This window comes from Haliotis cracherodii, unplaced genomic scaffold (genome assembly GCF_022045235.1).
Source record: "Haliotis cracherodii isolate W230 unplaced genomic scaffold, xgHalCrac1.p SCAF_4, whole genome shotgun sequence".
Lineage (NCBI taxonomy): Eukaryota > Metazoa > Mollusca > Gastropoda > Lepetellida > Haliotidae > Haliotis > Haliotis cracherodii.
In genome coordinates this window covers 36,250,283-36,269,971 of record NW_027266297.1, presented here as the reverse complement: position 1 = coordinate 36,269,971, position 19,689 = coordinate 36,250,283, and the positions used below count along the sequence as shown (strand labels likewise).

Sequence of the window (19,689 nt, the reverse complement as noted above, 5' to 3'; positions counted from 1 at the left end):
ACACACTACCAAGAGCTGGCTATCTATCACACAACAGAACACACTGATCATGGTCACAGACATCTGTGTAGTACCTGCTCTGCTAGCTTGTAGTCATTATGTCCAGTTCTGTCCCATGTCCTGCGTTTGTTCTCCCCATCATCCTGTGGGATATCACAAGGGGCACCAGTCACTTATCAGAACAGCAGGGGTAGAAATTAATTAGAAATAGAAAATCTACAGCAAATGTGAGAAAAAATTCCCCAATTGAAAAATATGTCCCAATTCAGATTACATACTAGCAGCCTTCACCATTCAAGCTAGCCTACGGCCCAAGACTACTCAATTGTGCTGAAGTAAAAATCCAATGATGGCAGTTCTTGACAAGTAACATTCGAGGGCTATAATTCTAAAGCATTCCTCAAAGCTTCAAGTTTGCTACAAACTGGCACTAAATACAACTGACAGAAAATGTAAACATAGTAAACATTTTTGTCTTGTTCAAGCAGGACTAGCTACAAACTCTGAGGACCAAAGAAAGAAGGTTTACACTAGGCCTCTGGAATAGTCTACAAAAAAAAACATTTTAGGAAGTACAAGTACTTAGCTCAGAATACTAGATAAATGCCTATTTTGGCATCTCAATAACCTGAGGCTGTTAGGGTTGACCATCCAAAACCTGACTGCGCAATCATGACAGTGCGATAAAAGTTTTGCAGTTTCCTTTCTTTTTGAAAACCCTGACTTCTGGGTTAATGAGTCATCCAACAAGGAGACATTCTGGGATTTTTTCATGTTTCCTTCGAAAAATAAGAGTCATCAGAAGATGACAAATCCCTTCCCATCCCAGAATAGCAAATGGCACCACTTCAACCCCTGGTTAATACATGTACCAAGTTTGAGTGAAAAGTCTTTGACAGTTTCCAAGTTATGCTGCAGACACGAAATACAGATGGACAGACAGACAGACCAGATGATGACTATATACCACACACATACACATCATATGCCAGGGCATAAGAAACAGCAAGTTGTAGTCTGTCACATTTGTGCCAGTGTATGCATGCTGTCAAATGCACATAATGACCAGTTTATTCATTATAAAGTGCCACATATTTACGCTAATGGCATATAAGATGGACAGTACCAGCAATGGTGCATCTCGATGAACATGATGAAAAAGAGAAAAAATGTTAGAGAGTTGGGAGCATCATATAAGGGTTGGTCTGGATACTGGAACACCATTCTGGGGATCTTATCAGGAAACTGAATAATAATGATATCTAAAGGAGAAATGATAATTAACCATTGCATTTCTTCCAATTTCAAGACCAAGAACTATCTATTTCAAATTTGATCTACTTAGAACTGGAAAATATGATAGTGCGTGGTAAGCTTTTAAGGTTCATGTGTCTTGACAATTCTACACAAAGCTGGTGCAACAAACAGTAACAAATATCTGCAAATATTAATCTGGGCCAGTGAAAAGTCAGAATCCTTGTTCTGAGAGCTTTAATGGAACTTGATCTCAAGATACCATGGAAAGACCATGTTGTTTTTTATGAATACATGTACATGATGTAACACTTTTGATCTTAATATTACCTGCAAACAACCAACTTGTCAATGATTGTATGTTTCTCCATGTTTTCTCTGATTCACCCAAACCAAATGTGTTCAATATGCCAGGATGTCTGCACATGTGTAAACAGTCCTGAGACATGTAGATCTTGAATCATAATATTTATATGACGACTGTCCCCGGAACAATCAGTGCATGTCCAATGTTGAATTGACAAGCACCAATCATGGCAGGGTTCAGTGTCAAGCTGTGCTTCACGACAGCTTTACAAACAATCAGCAGCAATAGAACTAACAGTTTTAGTTCACTAGTCCTAATAATGATTAGATATAGCATAACCTTTACAAAGGGCAAATTTCTGTTAGTCAACTATTGGGCAGTTTGGCAAGGACAACAGGACTAGTGCCAATATCTAACACTGAAATCAGACATTTGATTAACATGATCTATCATTTAGGGGTTCCCTCCCATCAGTCAGACAGGCCATTTGTCATACATCTTGTTATTGCCAATCGTCAAACAGTTGAGTAGGGGGGTAATTAGAGCACTCACCCTAAGCTGTAATGGTATGACCCAACACTCGAGTTAAGGTCTTTGTTACAACAACAATGTTAAATTCATGTTATAAGCTGTATGACAAATGGCCTGTATGACTGATGGGAGGGTACCTCATTTAGGGGAAACCTCTTATCACACAGGATGAAAAGGGGGGAGGGGTGTGGCATGTGTGTAACATGTACAGATGGGGGAGGTGTCCATAATTTTTTTAACATAAAATGGCGAGGTGATACAGGCCTGACATAGTTTGAAAGGTGTAGTATGCTGGAAACCCTTTTTTTATTGTGTTGGGGAAAACAGTTTTCAACCATGCATGTCTCATCAATACATCTCCGAAAACTGTACAGTTTTGAAGACAGACTGTAATCCGACAACCATCTCCATCATAGTTTAACATAAGAAAACCAGTAGTTTCTTCTCCTAAGCCCTAAAACTGAGTCAAAAATCATGTCGCATGTTTAATGCACTTGGTTCTACATCATTATCATGATATTGCCATTTACAATGTTCCCCTGTATAACTTGAAGCAATAATGACAGCAAAATGCAAAGCTACTATTGTGAATACTTACATTGAGACGCTGCCTTTCATTAGCTAGTTTAGACTTCTGATCTTGAATGAATTTGTCGATGTCATTGTCGTACACGGCAGCAGTCATCCTTGATACTGAATGTTTACTTATCTGAAACATGGACACATGACACTGACAAATGCAATTTTACCCTGAATTTCAAAAATATTTTCAGAGGTACATGTAGGTGGGTAGCACAAATTATTCAAAATGACATTTCCAAGATCCATTGATAAGGACACAAATTCCTTAATCATTATTAATGTTAATTATCATGCTTCAATAATACAAGTTTCTAAATTTCTCAGTCTTCTTTCTACGAGTTTCTTCAGAAGATAATATGCTGTTGTTCCTCTTGAGTGAGGTAATGTCCAGACAGCTTTCAGAATTATAGTCGCTTGTCGCCAAGCTAAGACAATTACAACCACTGATAAGTGTAAAGTGTTTGGCAGTGACGTGCAGAACTTATGCTAAAGGTCATGAACCCTGTAGAAGTTTGTTTCTGTTGCATCCCAATCGGTACATGAAAGTCAAACTAGTACAGTCTGAGGCAAGACTGATGAGTGTTACTAGTGAACTTGTCTCTCAGCATCATCTTCAGCAAATATTAGTATTTACTATTAATAGCTAACCTTACCAGACTCAAACATATTTTACTAAACTCTACGAACTTGTGGCTGAAGACACAGACTACTTGTTTCACAAAATTAGACATAAAAAAGAACTGTTGTATGTGTATGATGTGTAGATCATCACCACACTTTCCCAAGGAAATTTACCATTCTGATAGGGGATGTTTTCATTTCTTTCGAGGCAAGTAAAGAACACTAATGGTCCCTTTGATTACAATATTTCTGCAATTCCTTCCCTTGGAGTGGGGGTCAATATTAATCCTGATATTTTACTGTTTGTGATTTGTAACTCAGTTTTTAATGCAGATATGAACCTTGTACTAGACGAGGTTCAGATTATGCAAATATGTTGAATATGAAGATACAAGATCACACATTTACTTGCGTGTACAGGACCAGTTGTCCCTTCGCCAGTTGATTAGCATAGGAAATTAGCAATGTACTACAACAAGCATAACATGGCCAACACCCTGTCATGGTACCCTCCCCAAACTCTTATTTCTAACATAAGACCGATAGTCGAACACCTACGGACATAAAGAATAACATATATATATATATATGATGTGGCTTTGTGTAATAATATCTGGTCCATAAGCTGTGAATTGTCATGTACTTGAGGGGGTAACGAAAACTGGACATTTATCCTAAAAAGAGGCATTTTTTTATGCAACAGGTGAAATAAGACACTCATAACGCAAATTACCTGTAGTCAATGTTGACTTGGTTGTTGTCATTTGATATTAAACATCCACAAATAGTTTCTTTGTGTGTACTTCCTCGGCGAATGGGTCGAAACTGTTATCAATACATGAAGCACTTGTTCCCGTCAAGCGCGGGATCACAAAATAGCAACGGTGTATACAAATATGCAGGACGTGTTTTCTCGAATCCTACTGGAGAAGTAAAGTAGTCAATATGACATAACGATGGCAAACACATTTCTTTTACACCTGTTTCACATTTTGTCTTGTCCTATTCACGTTACATAAGTGTAATCGTCCTACAAATCACAGTTTACGTCTCTCCCAACTACCTAACAACAAAAATGTCGGACGCATGCGCAGAGTAGTTGAAAGACTAGAGTCCGTCTAATAAACGATTTCATAACGCACGTGGAGAGGTAAATTGTAAACGTAAACCCAGTTTCTGTGGCGATAGTCCCACAAATACAGTGAGTGGGTGAGTTCGGTTTAAGCCGTTTTGAACAAAATTTCAGTAACATCGCGTCATGTCGGATCAAAGTCTAAGGTAACCAATTTGGTAAAACCTCACGTCAAATTCGTACATAATCAGAACGAGTCTGGGATTCCAAGTCATTATTGAAGGATTCTTTCAACGAAGGTGGCAGCACTGGATAGAGAATCCCGGCGTCCTACCGTTCTCCCAAGTTGAACATCACGAAAACAGGATGAAGAAGAATATTAGGGACATTGTGGCTCCACTGGAATGTGTTTAATTTTCCTGTTAAAACATTGTTATAATGACGTGAAAGTCATCAGACATGTTCAAAACAAACCTTTTTGCTTTTTTACACTCGCTGTTTTTTTTAATAATTCTACTACGTAACTTCATTTTACTTTAAGTACACAAGAATGGCTAATATGAGCGAATAGACTGATTTCTCCAATTTAAAGACACAATCTAACTGTGAGCAATTAAGCCCCTATAGCTGACCAAGATGTTTTTTAATCACAGGATTGTCTTTATCTACATTTCCTAAGAAAACTAAGATCTATGAAAGACGTGCTCATGTTCAAACATTTGTATCATATTAATAATCTATATACATTACTAATACAAAAGACCCGTGAAGATCAGGTTTTGAATCGGTCTTCTGCAACCCAAACCTAAGAGGCGACTGACAGGATCAGGCTCGCTGACTTGGTTGATGCATGTCATCGTATCCCAGTTGCATGGATCGATGCTCCTGATATCAATCACTGGATTGTATGGTCCAGACTCGATTATTTACAGACCGCCGTCATAAAGCTGGAAAATTGCTACATTGCTTAGTACGGCGTTAAACAACAAACAAATTAACAAACACAAACTATTACAAAAACTACCATCTTATACACATAAATATACATAATTACAAACTCCAGCCCTCCCGGCGACCCGTGAAGATCTGTGGGGTAGAATAGGTCATCAGCAACCCATGCTTGCTGGAAAAAGGCGACTATGCTTGTCGTAAGAGCCGACTAACGGCATCGGGTGGTCAGGCTCGCTGACTTGACTGATGCATGTCATCGATCCCAATTGCGTGGATCGATGCTTATGATATCAATCACTGGATTGTCTGGTCCAGACTCAATTATTTACAGACCGCCGTCATATATATAGCTGGAATATTGCTGAGTGCGGCGTTAAACAACCAACCAACCAACCAACCAACCAAAGCCCTCCCGGCCTTCATCATGTAACAATCGTAACATAACTGATAAAGGCCGAAAGCTTGAGATCATGTATATTTATGTATTTTTTTAAATATCCCCATGGGAATAAAAACAAATAAGGATTTACAATCATGCAAATTCGAGTTAACAAAATGTTAAATGTTATCTGAATAGTTATCGTTAAAAAATAAACCTCTCTGATATTTGTCTCCAAAACATTCGGCCATCTGTAGAGCCGAGAAGAAACCTTCGATTCATCATTGAACATGGTGTTCCGCCAATAACGCAACTGCCTGACGGCATAGCGCCGTCCTAATAATAACTATCGACAATAATTGCGAATTCTACCATGAATTTGGAAATTACTCGATTCTGATTGGTCAATCAGAGGTTGTCAAATCACAATATGCTCCCTCTGACTGAAACAACCGGGTCTGACGGTCGTATCACAAAGGAAGCTATTCATAGAATAGTACTTTTTCAGTCATTAACATTTCGGTAGGCATATTTAAATAATTATATCTACAATAATAGGTCACAAAATGACACGTTTCGGCTTCTGCACTTTTCAAAGGATATGTGGCAATACATTTCGTATACACGATACAAATGTGAAACAGAGACCTATAAATTTGGCGCATTTCTATACGACTGTGACGTCATATCTTTTGCGTCACAATGAGCGATATGACTTTATAATGGTGATGTGCTGTTTATATAGAACGAAAGCTTTACAGGAGTGCCCACCTCATGTTAGCGTAGGAAGGTGTTTTCAATGCCTGTCATATCTTCCAGTGAAGTATTGCTGTGTAAACAAACTGCTCCAGGATATACAGTTCCATATTTTGTTAAAGGCGTTTGTCGGTGATTCTGTAATAGATTCAGATCGACAACCCACTCAAAACACTGGACTCAACTGCGTTTTATTAAATAGTTCAGTGTGAAGGACTGAGTTTCCTGAAGTTGAGAAAAGTCAGATTTTCATTGCAGTGAAAATATACGTATACAAAAGCCAGCTCTAGCTAGCTCTATTCATGAAATCAACATCGGGGAAAATTATTTGTTTAATTTTAGAGTCGAGAAGGGCATTGTGTAATATAAGATTTCATAGACTAAATGTTAGTCTAGGACTTGACCAGCGTGTATTTTTTCGCTCCAACAGCGGTCTCCTAGTTTTCAAGAATACTTTTCGTTAAAGTTGATTTTGTATGTAATCATGTCGAAATGTATGATAAAGAATTTTCGTGACCCTAAAATATATTTGGATTCTTTTGTTTATATTTTTAAAGATTTTGCAAACACGAAACCGTCCCTGTGTGTTAGGTAGGGAAGATTTACCTTCCAAGATTTTACATTTGCAATGAAATAATTTAATTTTCCGGCAGACAATTACACAAAAAGTATATAATAAATAGGATATACCATGTGTTGCGTGAAATATCATGTTTCCTGTCATCTCGTGACGGGGGAAAATGACCCCGTCACTCGATGAGAGAAACATGATATTTCACACCACACATTAAATATCCTCTATTTATTTCGTCTATTTATATCCTAAATAAGTACATTCCTATAAATTATTACTTCCGCGGTGATGCGGTCTTAGAATCAGCTGTTTCAGTTAGAGTTGATTAATGCTATTTGAAACTTCTGATTCACCAATCACTGGTTCCGCTCTACAAATTAAAGATAAGACGTTCGACTCCCACACTTCAAGATAGACTGATTGTAAACATGGTCGACCTCATGGAACAGGGCCTTCACCCAGACATATATAGTATGTTCCATGTTCCATGTTCCCTGTTCCAAGTGTTGAGAGTGAAACAAAGAATAGTTTCAGCATACTGATATACATTTGTGAGATGATGGCTTCATATGAGAAGAAAGTTTTGTTTAAACTCATTGCTTATGCCAGAACCCCCACTGACGCCTAAATCAACGTGCACGTGTAGGTGTTGCTGTCGGTGATCGTGTAATACGTTACAAGCAAGGACGTATATTTGAATTACAGGAGAATTCTGGGGTACACTTCATGAATACGCACAATCAGTGTTAAACGGATCTACGACTGTAAAACGAGCAACCATTTGCAAACCCCCACATGATCTGACTCCAGTTTTGCAGACGAACCGTTCTCACATTGTCATATGTGGACATAAATGCTTAATACCTAGAATATTCCATCAACCGATTAATGACTAGACGAATTACAGCATTAACAAAGCAACAAAATACACGACCGTTGGCCATAATATGGTATAATGAACTTTGAAACCTCTACCCTAGAGTTTAACCCCAAAGCCGCTCTTGGCAATATTCTATTGAGCATTATGATGTCGGCCCGTTTATGTTTGTTTGTTTGTTGCTTAAACTCAGCAATATGACGGCGTTCTGTAAATAATCGAGGATAGACCAGACGATACAGTGGTTGACATTATGAGCATCGATCTACGATGACATGCATCAACCAAATCAGCGAGACTGACCACCCGATCCATTAAGTCGCCGATTACGACCAGCATATGGTTTGCTGAGAACGTACTCTGAGCCGGTATCCCCAAAGGGGCTTCTTGTCAATAATATCCTTGATGATGATTGAATACGACCCTGATCACTACCAAATGTGTTGAGTTTACATGAAAGGTACCGTGTATCGTATCGTCAATGAGTGTATATGGTCATAACCCCAGTCTCCATGCAGACTCGAATATGTACGCGGGTCGCCGTGGTTTAGATGGAACAGTGCTGACTGCGGGCTTCAACAACATTCACTCACACAGCTGAAAAGGAATTTAATGTGAATATTTTTTGTCTACATGACGATTGTGTTTTAGAAATTTAATGTGCATTGTCATATTTGAACAACTTCTTTCAGAATATCTTTGTAAGTAATTTCTTTTGCTATAAGTTTAATTTATATTTCTTTTTAATGGGAACACAACATGGGCGTTTCATTAATTATGCAAATTCTTTCGAAATTCGTCGTTTTCAGGGCCAACTGTAACCAATGAACATTAAAAAGAAGAGGGTAAATACAACGTCCATGTGGAGTGTCATATTAATTCATCTGATCTACACTTGTTGACCAAAGTAAATACTCATCCATGCTGATAATGTGTCGTTAAAACAGACAGAGGCAATATATAGCATTTGCAATATCTTTATCTTTCTATAATTTAACGGATGAATGATAATCAGGTGGTATGATAATGACAAAAGAATTACCCCCTCAAGCATTGATAATATGATTTTTTTCCCTCGTGGCCATTAACGTTAATGTGTTTCTATGTTTCACTCTCAAATGTTCGAAAACGGGTTCTCCGTTTTCAGCACCATCTATTCAGGCTTAAGACTTAATAAGCATTGGCTATAGCAAAATCGTGTTTGGTTGAGTGACTTGAACAAAACGATATGACAATCGCCCAAACACCCCAAAACGGGGATATAAGTATCTAAAATCTGCAGATGTGTCACATTGTCGACGTCATTGTAAAACCATGAAGGCGGTGTTGTCTGTTTTGTTGGTTTTCGTGGCTCTGTCCGGACCTTCAGTGGTCCAGGGTTTGAGAAAATCCAGTCTGGAGATAGAACTGAAGTCACTGAAGAAACTCTTTGAGGCAGCCATAAAACAGATGCGAACAGTCGACACTTCTGTTGCAGAATTCTGTCCTGCATGCGCAGGTAAGGAAAGTTACTTGTGTCGGAAACATAACCATTAAGATAGAGGCACATTTGGCAATATTTATTCAGGTTGTTTTTTTGGGTTTTTTTGTTGTTTAACGCCGCACTCAGCAATAGTCCACCTATATGAAGGCGGTCTGTAAATAATCGAGTCTGGACCAGACAATCCAGGGATTGACGTCATGATAGTCGATCCATGCAATTGGGATGCGGTGACATGCATCAACCAAGTCAGCGAGACTGACCACCCGATCCCGTTAGTCGCCTCTTACGACAAGCATAGTCACCTATGGCTAGTTCCACAAAGCGTCTTAAAGTCAAGATTGTACAAAGCCAGCGGTTGAATGACGACCGTCAAAACGCCGGAGAGGTTTTTAAGAACAGGGCCAATCCTCGTATCATAAAGAAACTATGGAACTAAATGCAAGAAGCCACAATTTGAAAATCTTCACTAACAATTTAAGTCACTGTCAGGCTGTACTGATGCCGTGTATTCGTGAAACGGTTGATATCACGCTTCGCATCCAGTATCTTCCGTTGTCTGTGAGGTCAGAGCACAGGAATTCAACGCTGTGATATAGAAAGCGACTTTTTTAAAAAAAATTGCAAACACCCTCTGTGTAGGGTCTTTTTCTTTAAGAAGGGGTGTTTCAAAATAAGATACAAAACATGACATGTTGGATTCTTGTGGTCGATGTCATGCACTAAATCATTCAAGCAAATAGTCGTCCTCCAAGAGATGTGTGAATAGCAGGTACAAATTTATTATGTTGTTTGAAAAGTTATTGGATCACTGTATGAAGGATAGAATGGAAGCAGCGCTTGTTTCAAATATGAATTTTTTTAAAAACACTCAACAAAATATCCGAGATGACTTTTTTTCGTCTTCCGAATGCATACGAACCTCTGGAAATAGACTTTATTTAACTTTTTTTCCAGAACTAAAGTTTCGAAAAAGATTCTAAATTTTTTTTCTGTGATATTTTATAATAAAATGGAGACTGTTCCAGTCTACAAGAAGGGGTGCCTTAATACAACTTTAATTAGAACATGACATAACTGTGGACGTTACATATGATATATATCTTCTATACGCATACGTTGATAAGGCTTAATAAGACAATTATGCCCTACTTGCATAAGATTTAAATAGAATTTATCACATATCAATGACTTTGATTGATATGAAGAGACTATTTCAAGCTTATATTTCAGTGACGTTCAGTCAAGGGGTGAACTGGTATTCCGGGGCACAACTACCAAGGGGAAACTATGGTGGAATCAGCTTGTTCTGTTTCACGTGCATACCTCTTGGAGTAATACTGGAATTAAGAAAGCAGCGTTTCAAAACGGCCTGCAAATAACCGAATCTTGGGTCACAAACTAGTGGTTGGCAGCAACGACAACAATCAACGCCTTCGAGACACAATGACACCTCCCAACTACCTTAACTGACCTCCTCCATGGTCTTGTGGGCAGAGCGTCTGCCAGGGGAGAGGAGTGAGTGAGTGAGTGAGTATGGTTTTACGCCGCTGTTAGTGATATTCCAGCAATATCAGGACGGGGGACACCAGAAATGGGCTTCACACATTGTACCCATGACGGGAATCCAGCCTGGGTCTTCGGCGTGACGAGCGAACGCTTTAACCACTAGGCTACCCGACCGCACACGCACGTCGCTATATAAATGTAATCATCTTGAACGCGACGTTAAACACCATTTATATCCCACCTATTTGTAGCTGGCTATTACAATCACTGGGTACGAGGCACCTATTCATGCTCGTAATCCAAGGGGAGGTTTCTTTTACAGAATGATGGCAGGTAATTTGACTTGATTTTCAGACGAATGTGCAGATGACTGCCTGACCAAGTTGCTACGGAGGTTCGAGGAGCGCCTTCAGCGTCTGCACGAGGTCATCAGTAAACTGGAAAAGCTTGCTTGTCACGAGTGTCCTGGCGAATTCTGGACTGATGCAGCAATTATCACCCCCGAGAGTACGTTTACCAACATATAAACCAACGCACATACACATACCCACACACACTAGCACGCATACGCGCAGACACACACACACGGACACATCCACACACACACACACAGAGGCAGACACTGACATACAAACGCACGCACGTAAACAGAGAAACTCACGCACACATACACACGCGCACGCAGAGATACACACGCACACGCTCAGACAGACACACAAGTAGACGTTTACACTAAGACACATCCGCACCACACACACAAACACATCCACACACGCACGCACACGTACACACAAACACACATGTACACGCACGTACATATATACAGGCAGACACGCACAATTACTCACACGCACAATTACTCACACCATACAACCACTCACACACAAACTCACACAAACTCACACACACACACACACACACACACACACACACACACACACACACACACACACACACACACACCATACTCCACACACCATACTCCTGGTATAGAACATAGAACCTGTAACCATACTCTGCCTGTCGAAGATGGCGGTTGGCTTGGTATTGATAGAGAATTTAGAACATGTAAACTGTGTATGTCGCAAGCTATAGCCGATGAATTCCACTACCTGTTTAAATGTAAAGCTTTCCGTGAATCTAGATTTAAAATTGTCTCAAATAAATGTGCAAAGTTTCCGAATATAATAAAAAAAAAAAAAATAAAAAAAAATAAAGCAAAATGTTTAAATGTCACCAAATATATGTACGGTGTAACCGTCATCTTGTTAAATATCAATAATAATCATGAAACCTTTTCTTCTGTACCACTGTGGGTAGTTCTTTTTGAGAACGAAATGATGATTGATGACTGATTGAGATTTGAGTGCGCACTGATTGAGTGACCGGAGAAATAATATCATAGCGACGTGAGCATGCATCAGTGGGATATACAAAGGCCCATGATATATACTGTTCAAAGTGGCTTTAAACACAACCCATACACGCACCGTTCATTCGCTATTGTCATGAGTAAAGCAGCAGCAGTAGTAGTAGTAGCAGTAGTAGTAGTAGTAGTAGTAGTAGTAGTAGTAGTAGTAGTAGTAGTAGCAGCAGTAAGATTAGCAGTAGTAGTAGTAGTTGAAGTAGAATAATCAGAAGTATAGCATGCAGCAGCAAAAGTAGTAGTAACAAAAGCAGTATTGTTGTTTGTAGTAGCAGTGATAGTAGTAGCAGCAGTAGTAGCAATAATAGTACTAGTAGTAGAAGCAGCAGTTCTGTTTCCAGCTATATGACGGCGGTAAATAATCGAGTCTGAACCAGACAATCCAGTGATTGACATCAAGAGCATCGCATCACACAATTGGGATACGATGACATGCACCAACCAAGTCAGCGAGCCTGACCACCCGATCGCGTTAGTCGCCTCTGACGACAAGCATAGTCGCCTTTTACGGCAAGAGAAGCAGCAGTGGTAGTAGTAGTAATAGTAGAAGCAATCATGCGTAGTAGTAGCAGTAGCAGCAGTAGCTGTAGTAGCTGTAGTAGCTGCAGCTCGCAGCAGTTGACTGAGCAACAATAGTGGCTAGTCTTTCAGTTCTGTTGTAATTGATTTTCAGAAAATGGAAGTTGATACCTATAAGTGATAGGAAACGATTGTTATCACTCAGGTGGGAGGGGCGGAAGACATCAATGTTGTGTCTGTAAGATATCGTTTACGAGTGTTCTTCACATTCCCTTTTTTCGACCAGGTATCTTACGCCCGCGGGAAACCTCTGGTGCACCACCACCCCCTGGTCCACCAACACCACTAACTGATTTTGGAGGAGTCAGTGCCATGTCCAATGCGTTCACCAGCCGTAAATCTGTCGTGGTTGCCACCAATGGGCACATTTACCGTGACGCACCCGCCGTCGACGTCAGCGCCGGGAAGACAATTCTTGCAATCTCCTACGACCGTGTGTCCAACAGCCTTTATTCTGTTGAGAAGGCAGATGATGATTCCATTACAATTGTCCGTAGAGATGTTAATGGTAGCAACGAGGCAGATATCAGAACCTACTCTGGTAAGTATCACTCAGGTGGGAGGGGCGGAAGACATCAATGTTGTGTCTGTAAGTGATAGGTAACGAGTGTTATCACTCAGGAGGGAGGGGTGGAAGTCATCAATGTTGTGTCTGTAAATATAAGTGACAGGTAACGAGTGTTATCACTCAGGAGGGAGGGGTGGAAGTCATCAATGTTGTGTCTGTAAATATAAGTGACAGGTAACGAGTGTTATCACTCAGGAGGGAGGGGTGGAAGGCATCAATGTTGTGTCTGTAAGTGATAGGTAACGAGTGTTATCACTCAGGAGGGAGGGGTGGAAAACATCAATGTTGTGTCTGTAATTATAAGTGATAGGTAACGAGTGTTATCACTCAAGAGGGAGGGGTGGAAGTCATCAATGTTGTGTCTGTAATTATAAGTGACAGGTAACGAGTGTTATCACTCAGGAGGGAGGGGTGGAAGACATCAATGTTGTGTCTGTAATTATAAGTGATAGGTAACGAGTGTTATCACTCAAGAGGGAGGGGTGGAAGTCATCAATGTTGTGTCTGTAATTATAAGTGACAGGTAACGAGTGTTATCACTCAGGAGGGAGTGGTGGAAGACATCAATGTTGTGTCTGTAATTATAAGTGACAGGTAACGAGTGTTATCACTCAAGAGGGAGGGGTGGAAGTCATCAATGTTGTGTCTGTAATTATAAGTGATAGGTAACGAGTGTTATCACTCAGGAGGGAGGGGTGGAAGACATCAATGTTGTGTCTGTAATTATAAGTGACAGGTAACGAGTGTTATCACTCAGGAGGGAGGGGTGGAAGACATCAATGTTGTGTCTGTAAGTGATAGGTAACGAGTGTTATCACTCAGGAGGGATGGGCGGAAGACATCAACGTTGTGTCTGTAAGTGATAGGTAACGAGTGTTATCACTCTGGAGGGAGGGGCGGAAGACATCAATGTTGTGTCTGTAAGTGATAGGTAACGAGTGTTATCACTCAGGAGGGAGGGGTGGAAGACATCAATGTTGTGTCTGTAAGTGATAGGTAGAAGGTGATTTGAAGCAAGGTCTGTAGTCCATATGGCAGATTTGCGGAATCTATAACCCGTTTAGGCAGTACAGTATATGTACACGGAAAGTAGACAAAACATTCGAATCTTGGCAGAAATTCCAGATCTGGGAGGACACAATCAAGGCTCAGAAGCGTTTCTTGGCATTTGATCAAGATATTGGACCAGCACAAAAATATGCCTTTCCCACACTGCTACTAATCCTGCAGACTGGGGCTGGTCGAGGACATGTCGTCATATGTGGATACCCAAGTGGACAACGCTTGGTAAAGCACAATAATGGAATCTCTTTCGGCAGATAATCTCGACTGATTATTACCTGGCGACGTTTTATATTTCCTTGAACCGGGTCCATGTTCCTGATGATGGAATGCAGTCGACCGAGTTTCATCCAAGCTCAGTAGCATTTATCAATTATATTTTCCTTCCAAGCAACAGAATCTCTGCATTTGTAAACGCATCAGAAAGTAACACATGGTTATCAGTTCCAATAGATCATTAAAATCACAACATAGCGCCAACATGTCCTGTAATCGTCATGTTATCCCTAGTCCATCCTTTTTTTCATCCATTACCATCATCTCTTTGTATTTCTGTAATAATCTGTTACTTTCGAAAATCCTCTACTTTTCCCGGTGATTATACATTCATACTATTTCATTATATTCGATTTATATAAATCTTGTCAACTTGTCTAAAGCCAAAAGATATCAATAATATCGATATCTGCTGTACAAATGGACAATTTCTGAAAATTAAGTCATTTTGGCGGCCATTGTGGATTTTCGTCAACACAAGGGGGAGCAACATACTAGATTTGAATTTTATGCAGCATTGTTGTAATTAATCCTAATATAAATTAATGTGATAATTTGTATAATTGACCAGATAATCACGATATATTGAGTGATATCTTAAGAGATGTCAGCCATATGATGCAGGCCATCCTGATTTTTCGTCACTTCCAGGGGACGTGGCCGAGCTGATCAATATCCAGAAATGTTTGGAATGGTTCAATGTATACGTGTGCCATATTTGGTGCGTTTAACCTAAAGTGCAAAATTTTCGGCATAACTCTTTGATGCATTTGAAAAACTATATCATGTGTAATATAACCAGGTAAGTATTGTGCATGTGTTGTAATACTAGATACCCTATTAGTCTGTTCATTGGTGTTTCTTTCTTATTAAATGGATTTATTAGCGTTTCCACCTTAATAAAATTTCCATAAGCTAGATATTCCGTGACTTAAAATGTCCGCGGCAAAAAGGGAAAATGCTGACATTATTTCTATATTTCTATATCTAAAAATGCAATATAATGGGACGCAAATCCTACAAAGGAATACGAATTTTTTAGGATGTTTCTGATAAAAAAATGTAAGCTTATACAAGGTAATAAGAGTCTATTTACTTTGTCAAGAGTGAAAACAAAATGAAAAAAGGCCTGAAAACTACGTACTAATCATTTTCAAAATGTGATGACTGGTGTCTGTGACAGATAGACAAACGCTGTTAAAGTAGTTATTGATGGAAACTTGATCCTGCGTGTTTTAGCTCAACACGCTCCAGTTGATCTGACGTTTGACAACAGTGGTGTGATGTACGTCCTTCTAACCGAGGGAATTTCCAATTACATCGAGCAGATTGAAAATGTCACAACCACTCCCGTCGTCACAAACATGGGCGCTTCCCTTGGTCATGGCAGACGACTCGCCATTGATTCAGCCAATAGGTGAGTAGCGCGTGGTCATGCTGACTGCATGATGAACCCTGAGGTATATCGTGAGTAAGTGAGTGAGTGAATGAGTGGTGCTGACAAATCAAAATCATAATTGGGGCGATTGTGGGAAACAAACGTGATCAGCGGATCTTTGCGATGCTAAGGGAGGCAATTCTTCACACTAGTATATTGAGACACCTGACATCACTTGTCCGCCGTCCCCAGACAAATCATGGAGCGAGATAGTGGCAATGTGGTCTGTGCCCATTTGCACAGCCGGGGGTGATTAGTGGTATTCAATGTGTGGAAAATGTATTTTGTAAGTAAGTAAACACAATAAGAAGTAGGAACAGTATTCCTTTTATATCGAGGTATAACACAAAAAGACAAGAAGAGGTAAAACAATACAATTAAAGGCAAAACAATCAAGGTATGGTACATAAACATGAGGTGTGGTGAGTTGAAATGGGGTTTAACGTCGCGTCCAAGATTATTGCACTTATATGGCGACGTGCATGCACGTGTGTGTGTGTGTGTTTGTGTGTGGCTGCTTGTACTAGTCCGGACCGATGCCGATTTATAGTGCTAGCTCACTGAGATACCATGCTGCAGTTTAACATGGATACCCCACTCAGACACAGTATACTGATTCCGAGCCGACCAGTCCTTGTTTTAGGCCCTTAATGCCGAGCGCACACAGGTAACAGCAATTACCATCTTTTAACGTCTTTTGGTATGACGCTGCCGGGGATCGAACTCCGGACCTTCCGCTCTCAGGGCGGACGCTCTACCACTAGACCACGGAGGCGGTCTCATAAACATGAAATCTATTTCTCATTCTTTGAAGGATGATATATTACACCTCGTCTACGGGCGTCACTGCATTCGACATCAGCGCCAACACTCACACCAAGATCAGCGACGCCACAAGTGTTGTGGGTATTGGATATGAAGCTGAAGGTATGTTGAGGGTTATTGCTAAATGAATGTTTGTCTCGATGTTTCTAGATAGGTAAGATATCCGTAGAATAGATCTACACAAGGCCCAAGTCTTAAGGGGCAATAGTCATACATCTCTCTATGGGTTGTAATGATACATACAGGTGGAGCACTTTCTGATAGAGTGGTAACCACGCGTGGAGTGAGTGAGTGAGTTGGGTTTAAAGCCGCTTTTAACAGTATTCCAGTTATATCACGGCGTGCAGGCCTCAGGCGTTTACCACTTCGTTGAAACCCACGAGCACGGGTATGGTGCTGACAAACCTAGAAACATAATAGGGGCGAACCGGGATTCAAACCCACAATCATAGGTTTCTGGCGTGCCCAAGGGACGCAACTCTGCACAGTGCCTTAGACGATTGGGCCACCCGTGCCCCCGCTTTTCGTAAGACGCGATCGGGATCGGGTAACGGGATCGGGTGGTGAGGCTCGTTGACGTGGTTGATGCATGTCATCGTATCCCAACTGCGTGGATCGATTACTAGTATCGTGATGTCAATCATTGGATTGTCTGGTCCAGACTCGATTATTTACAGACAGCCATCATATAGCTTGAATATTGCTGAGTGAGGCGTTAAACAACAAACAAACATCTTAACGTGGGAGGAAAACCTGAAGTTGTGCATGTCTTAGACGTTTACCGCTTTGATAAAACAAAGGAACACGAGTGTGGGGCCGACAAACCATTATTCATAATTAGACCCAACGCAACTATTGATCCATATCATTACTATTTAATTTTGGCCCTTTGACCTAACTGAAACTCACACTACACATCCCGTGTTGCAGATGAGACGGTCGTGTACTGCTTCAGCGACAGCGGTGACGTCGTCGCCTACAACCCGGCAGCTCTGACATCAACTACGACATCACATGAAGGAAATGGCTGTTCGGACCTCGCTGTGAACAACCTGTTAACAAGTAGCGTCACCGCTCAGGCTGCCGGAGTTAGCAACGTCCTTGTTTACATCACCGCAAATGACAAAAAGTAAGTCAACTTTCAATGTCTGTTTAAAGGTAGTCATCAAGTGCTCATTACAAGCGCTGCTTAAACCCCAGAACGTAGCTTACATTATGCAAATATACGGGGCTTTTCTACACATAATTCCTACATGGTGATTATATCCAGGGACTCCGTATAACATCGTATGCAGAAGCCCGTCATAACACTTGCATCCTGTGTAGAATGACAATTCCATTATTACGCAATTATGTCACGTGTTTTTGTTTAGTCTTTCAGCCTTTGTATGGTTCGATGACTTTCTTTCACCATACCCGTGCTCGTGGGTTTCGCCGAAGTGGTAAACGTCGGAGACCTGCATCACTTCGGGCTTTCCTCCCACATTAAGCTGACACGCCGTGGTGTAACTGGAATACTGTTAAAAGCGGCGATAAATCCAACTCATTCACTCACTATTGCCTCCAAGAAGTACGATGTTTGTATACTACTTTAAAAAAAGTTAAAGAACACCCGATGAGTATACCCCAAAACAATATCACTGTGGGGGGAGGGGGGGACACCAAAATTCGGTTTCACACAAAGTGAGGAATCGAACTCGGGTCTTTGGAGTCACGAACGAACGCTTTAACCAATAGGCGACCCTACAGCCCTTAAAGAAGGAAGGGTATTGGTGTAGTCTCATGGTTAATACGCACATAGGTAGAATATTTGAAACTCCCGCCTTTATATGACTGGAGTATTGCTAAAAGCAGCGGAAAACTCCGTGAGTCAGCAAACAAAAGTGCTAGAACTTGCTGGGTCTGCAACATTACATCATCCTCATACCCCTTTATCACAATAGTGGTCAAGATCTAAGAAATTCATTTTTTCTTTCAGCGAGGTGTTTGTTTGCAGCCTTGACTCACAGACAGGCGTGCCTCAAATGACCGGTGTGTTCGAAACTGACAGCACATTGACTTCCATCACCCTCGTTTAACAGTCCACCACCTGCACGCATCCCCCTATTGATGCAAGGGCATGGCGGATCCACTAAACACAATCAACCATACAGAAATATTTCCTTTAACAGTTTCGATTTTATTATATCTGCGAAATGATGTACCACTGATGAGATATCACTTCTTGAGGGTTGTTTAATGGATGTTCGAATCATAAGTATTACTCGAACCTTGAAATATGTGTATCGAGTTAAGCGCCTTTAAATGTTCAATGTGCTCTTAGTGTTGTGGCTTGTCCTGAATACTTTATTTTCATGTTATCCTTTGAAGCAGATCACCAACGCTTTGAGATATTAAAACGCATGAGAAAACGACTGTTTATTTGTTGTTAAACGCCGCAATATTCCACCTATATGACGGCGGTCTGTAGTTCGAGTCTGGACCAGACAATCCAATGATTGACATGAGCATCGATCCACGCAATTGGGACCGATGACATGCATCAACCAAGTCAGCGGGCCTGACCAACCGATCCCGTTAGTCGCCTGACGACAATATTTGTGGATATTTAATTAGATATGA

At 40.6% G+C, this 19,689-nt stretch overlaps 2 protein-coding genes across 3 annotated transcripts in view; one reads left to right on the top strand and one right to left on the bottom strand.

Moving 5' to 3' along the window:
* The window catches only part of LOC139480442 (centrosome and spindle pole-associated protein 1-like), a 96,277-nt gene extending 91,908 nt beyond the window's left edge, over positions 1-4,369 (bottom strand). For both annotated transcript variants that reach the window (XM_071263518.1, XM_071263517.1), the window contains exons 1-3: positions 4,029-4,369; positions 2,691-2,801; positions 75-143 (exon numbers count right to left, since the gene is read on the bottom strand). In XM_071263518.1, coding sequence (XP_071119619.1) covers positions 75-143; positions 2,691-2,777 — 156 coding nt within the window. In that variant the 5' untranslated portion in view covers positions 2,778-2,801; positions 4,029-4,369. The remainder of the gene's footprint in view (positions 1-74; positions 144-2,690; positions 2,802-4,028) is intronic.
* A 4,849-nt stretch (positions 4,370-9,218) lies between these two features.
* Positions 9,219-19,145, top strand: LOC139478620 (uncharacterized). Its single transcript, XM_071261171.1, has 7 exons — positions 9,219-9,402; positions 11,248-11,400; positions 13,125-13,439; positions 16,044-16,221; positions 17,057-17,169; positions 17,998-18,196; positions 19,046-19,145. Exons 1-7 carry the CDS (start codon positions 9,219-9,221, stop codon positions 19,143-19,145), a joined length of 1,242 nt encoding a protein of 413 aa, XP_071117272.1.
* Positions 19,146-19,689: the final 544 nt, after the last annotated feature.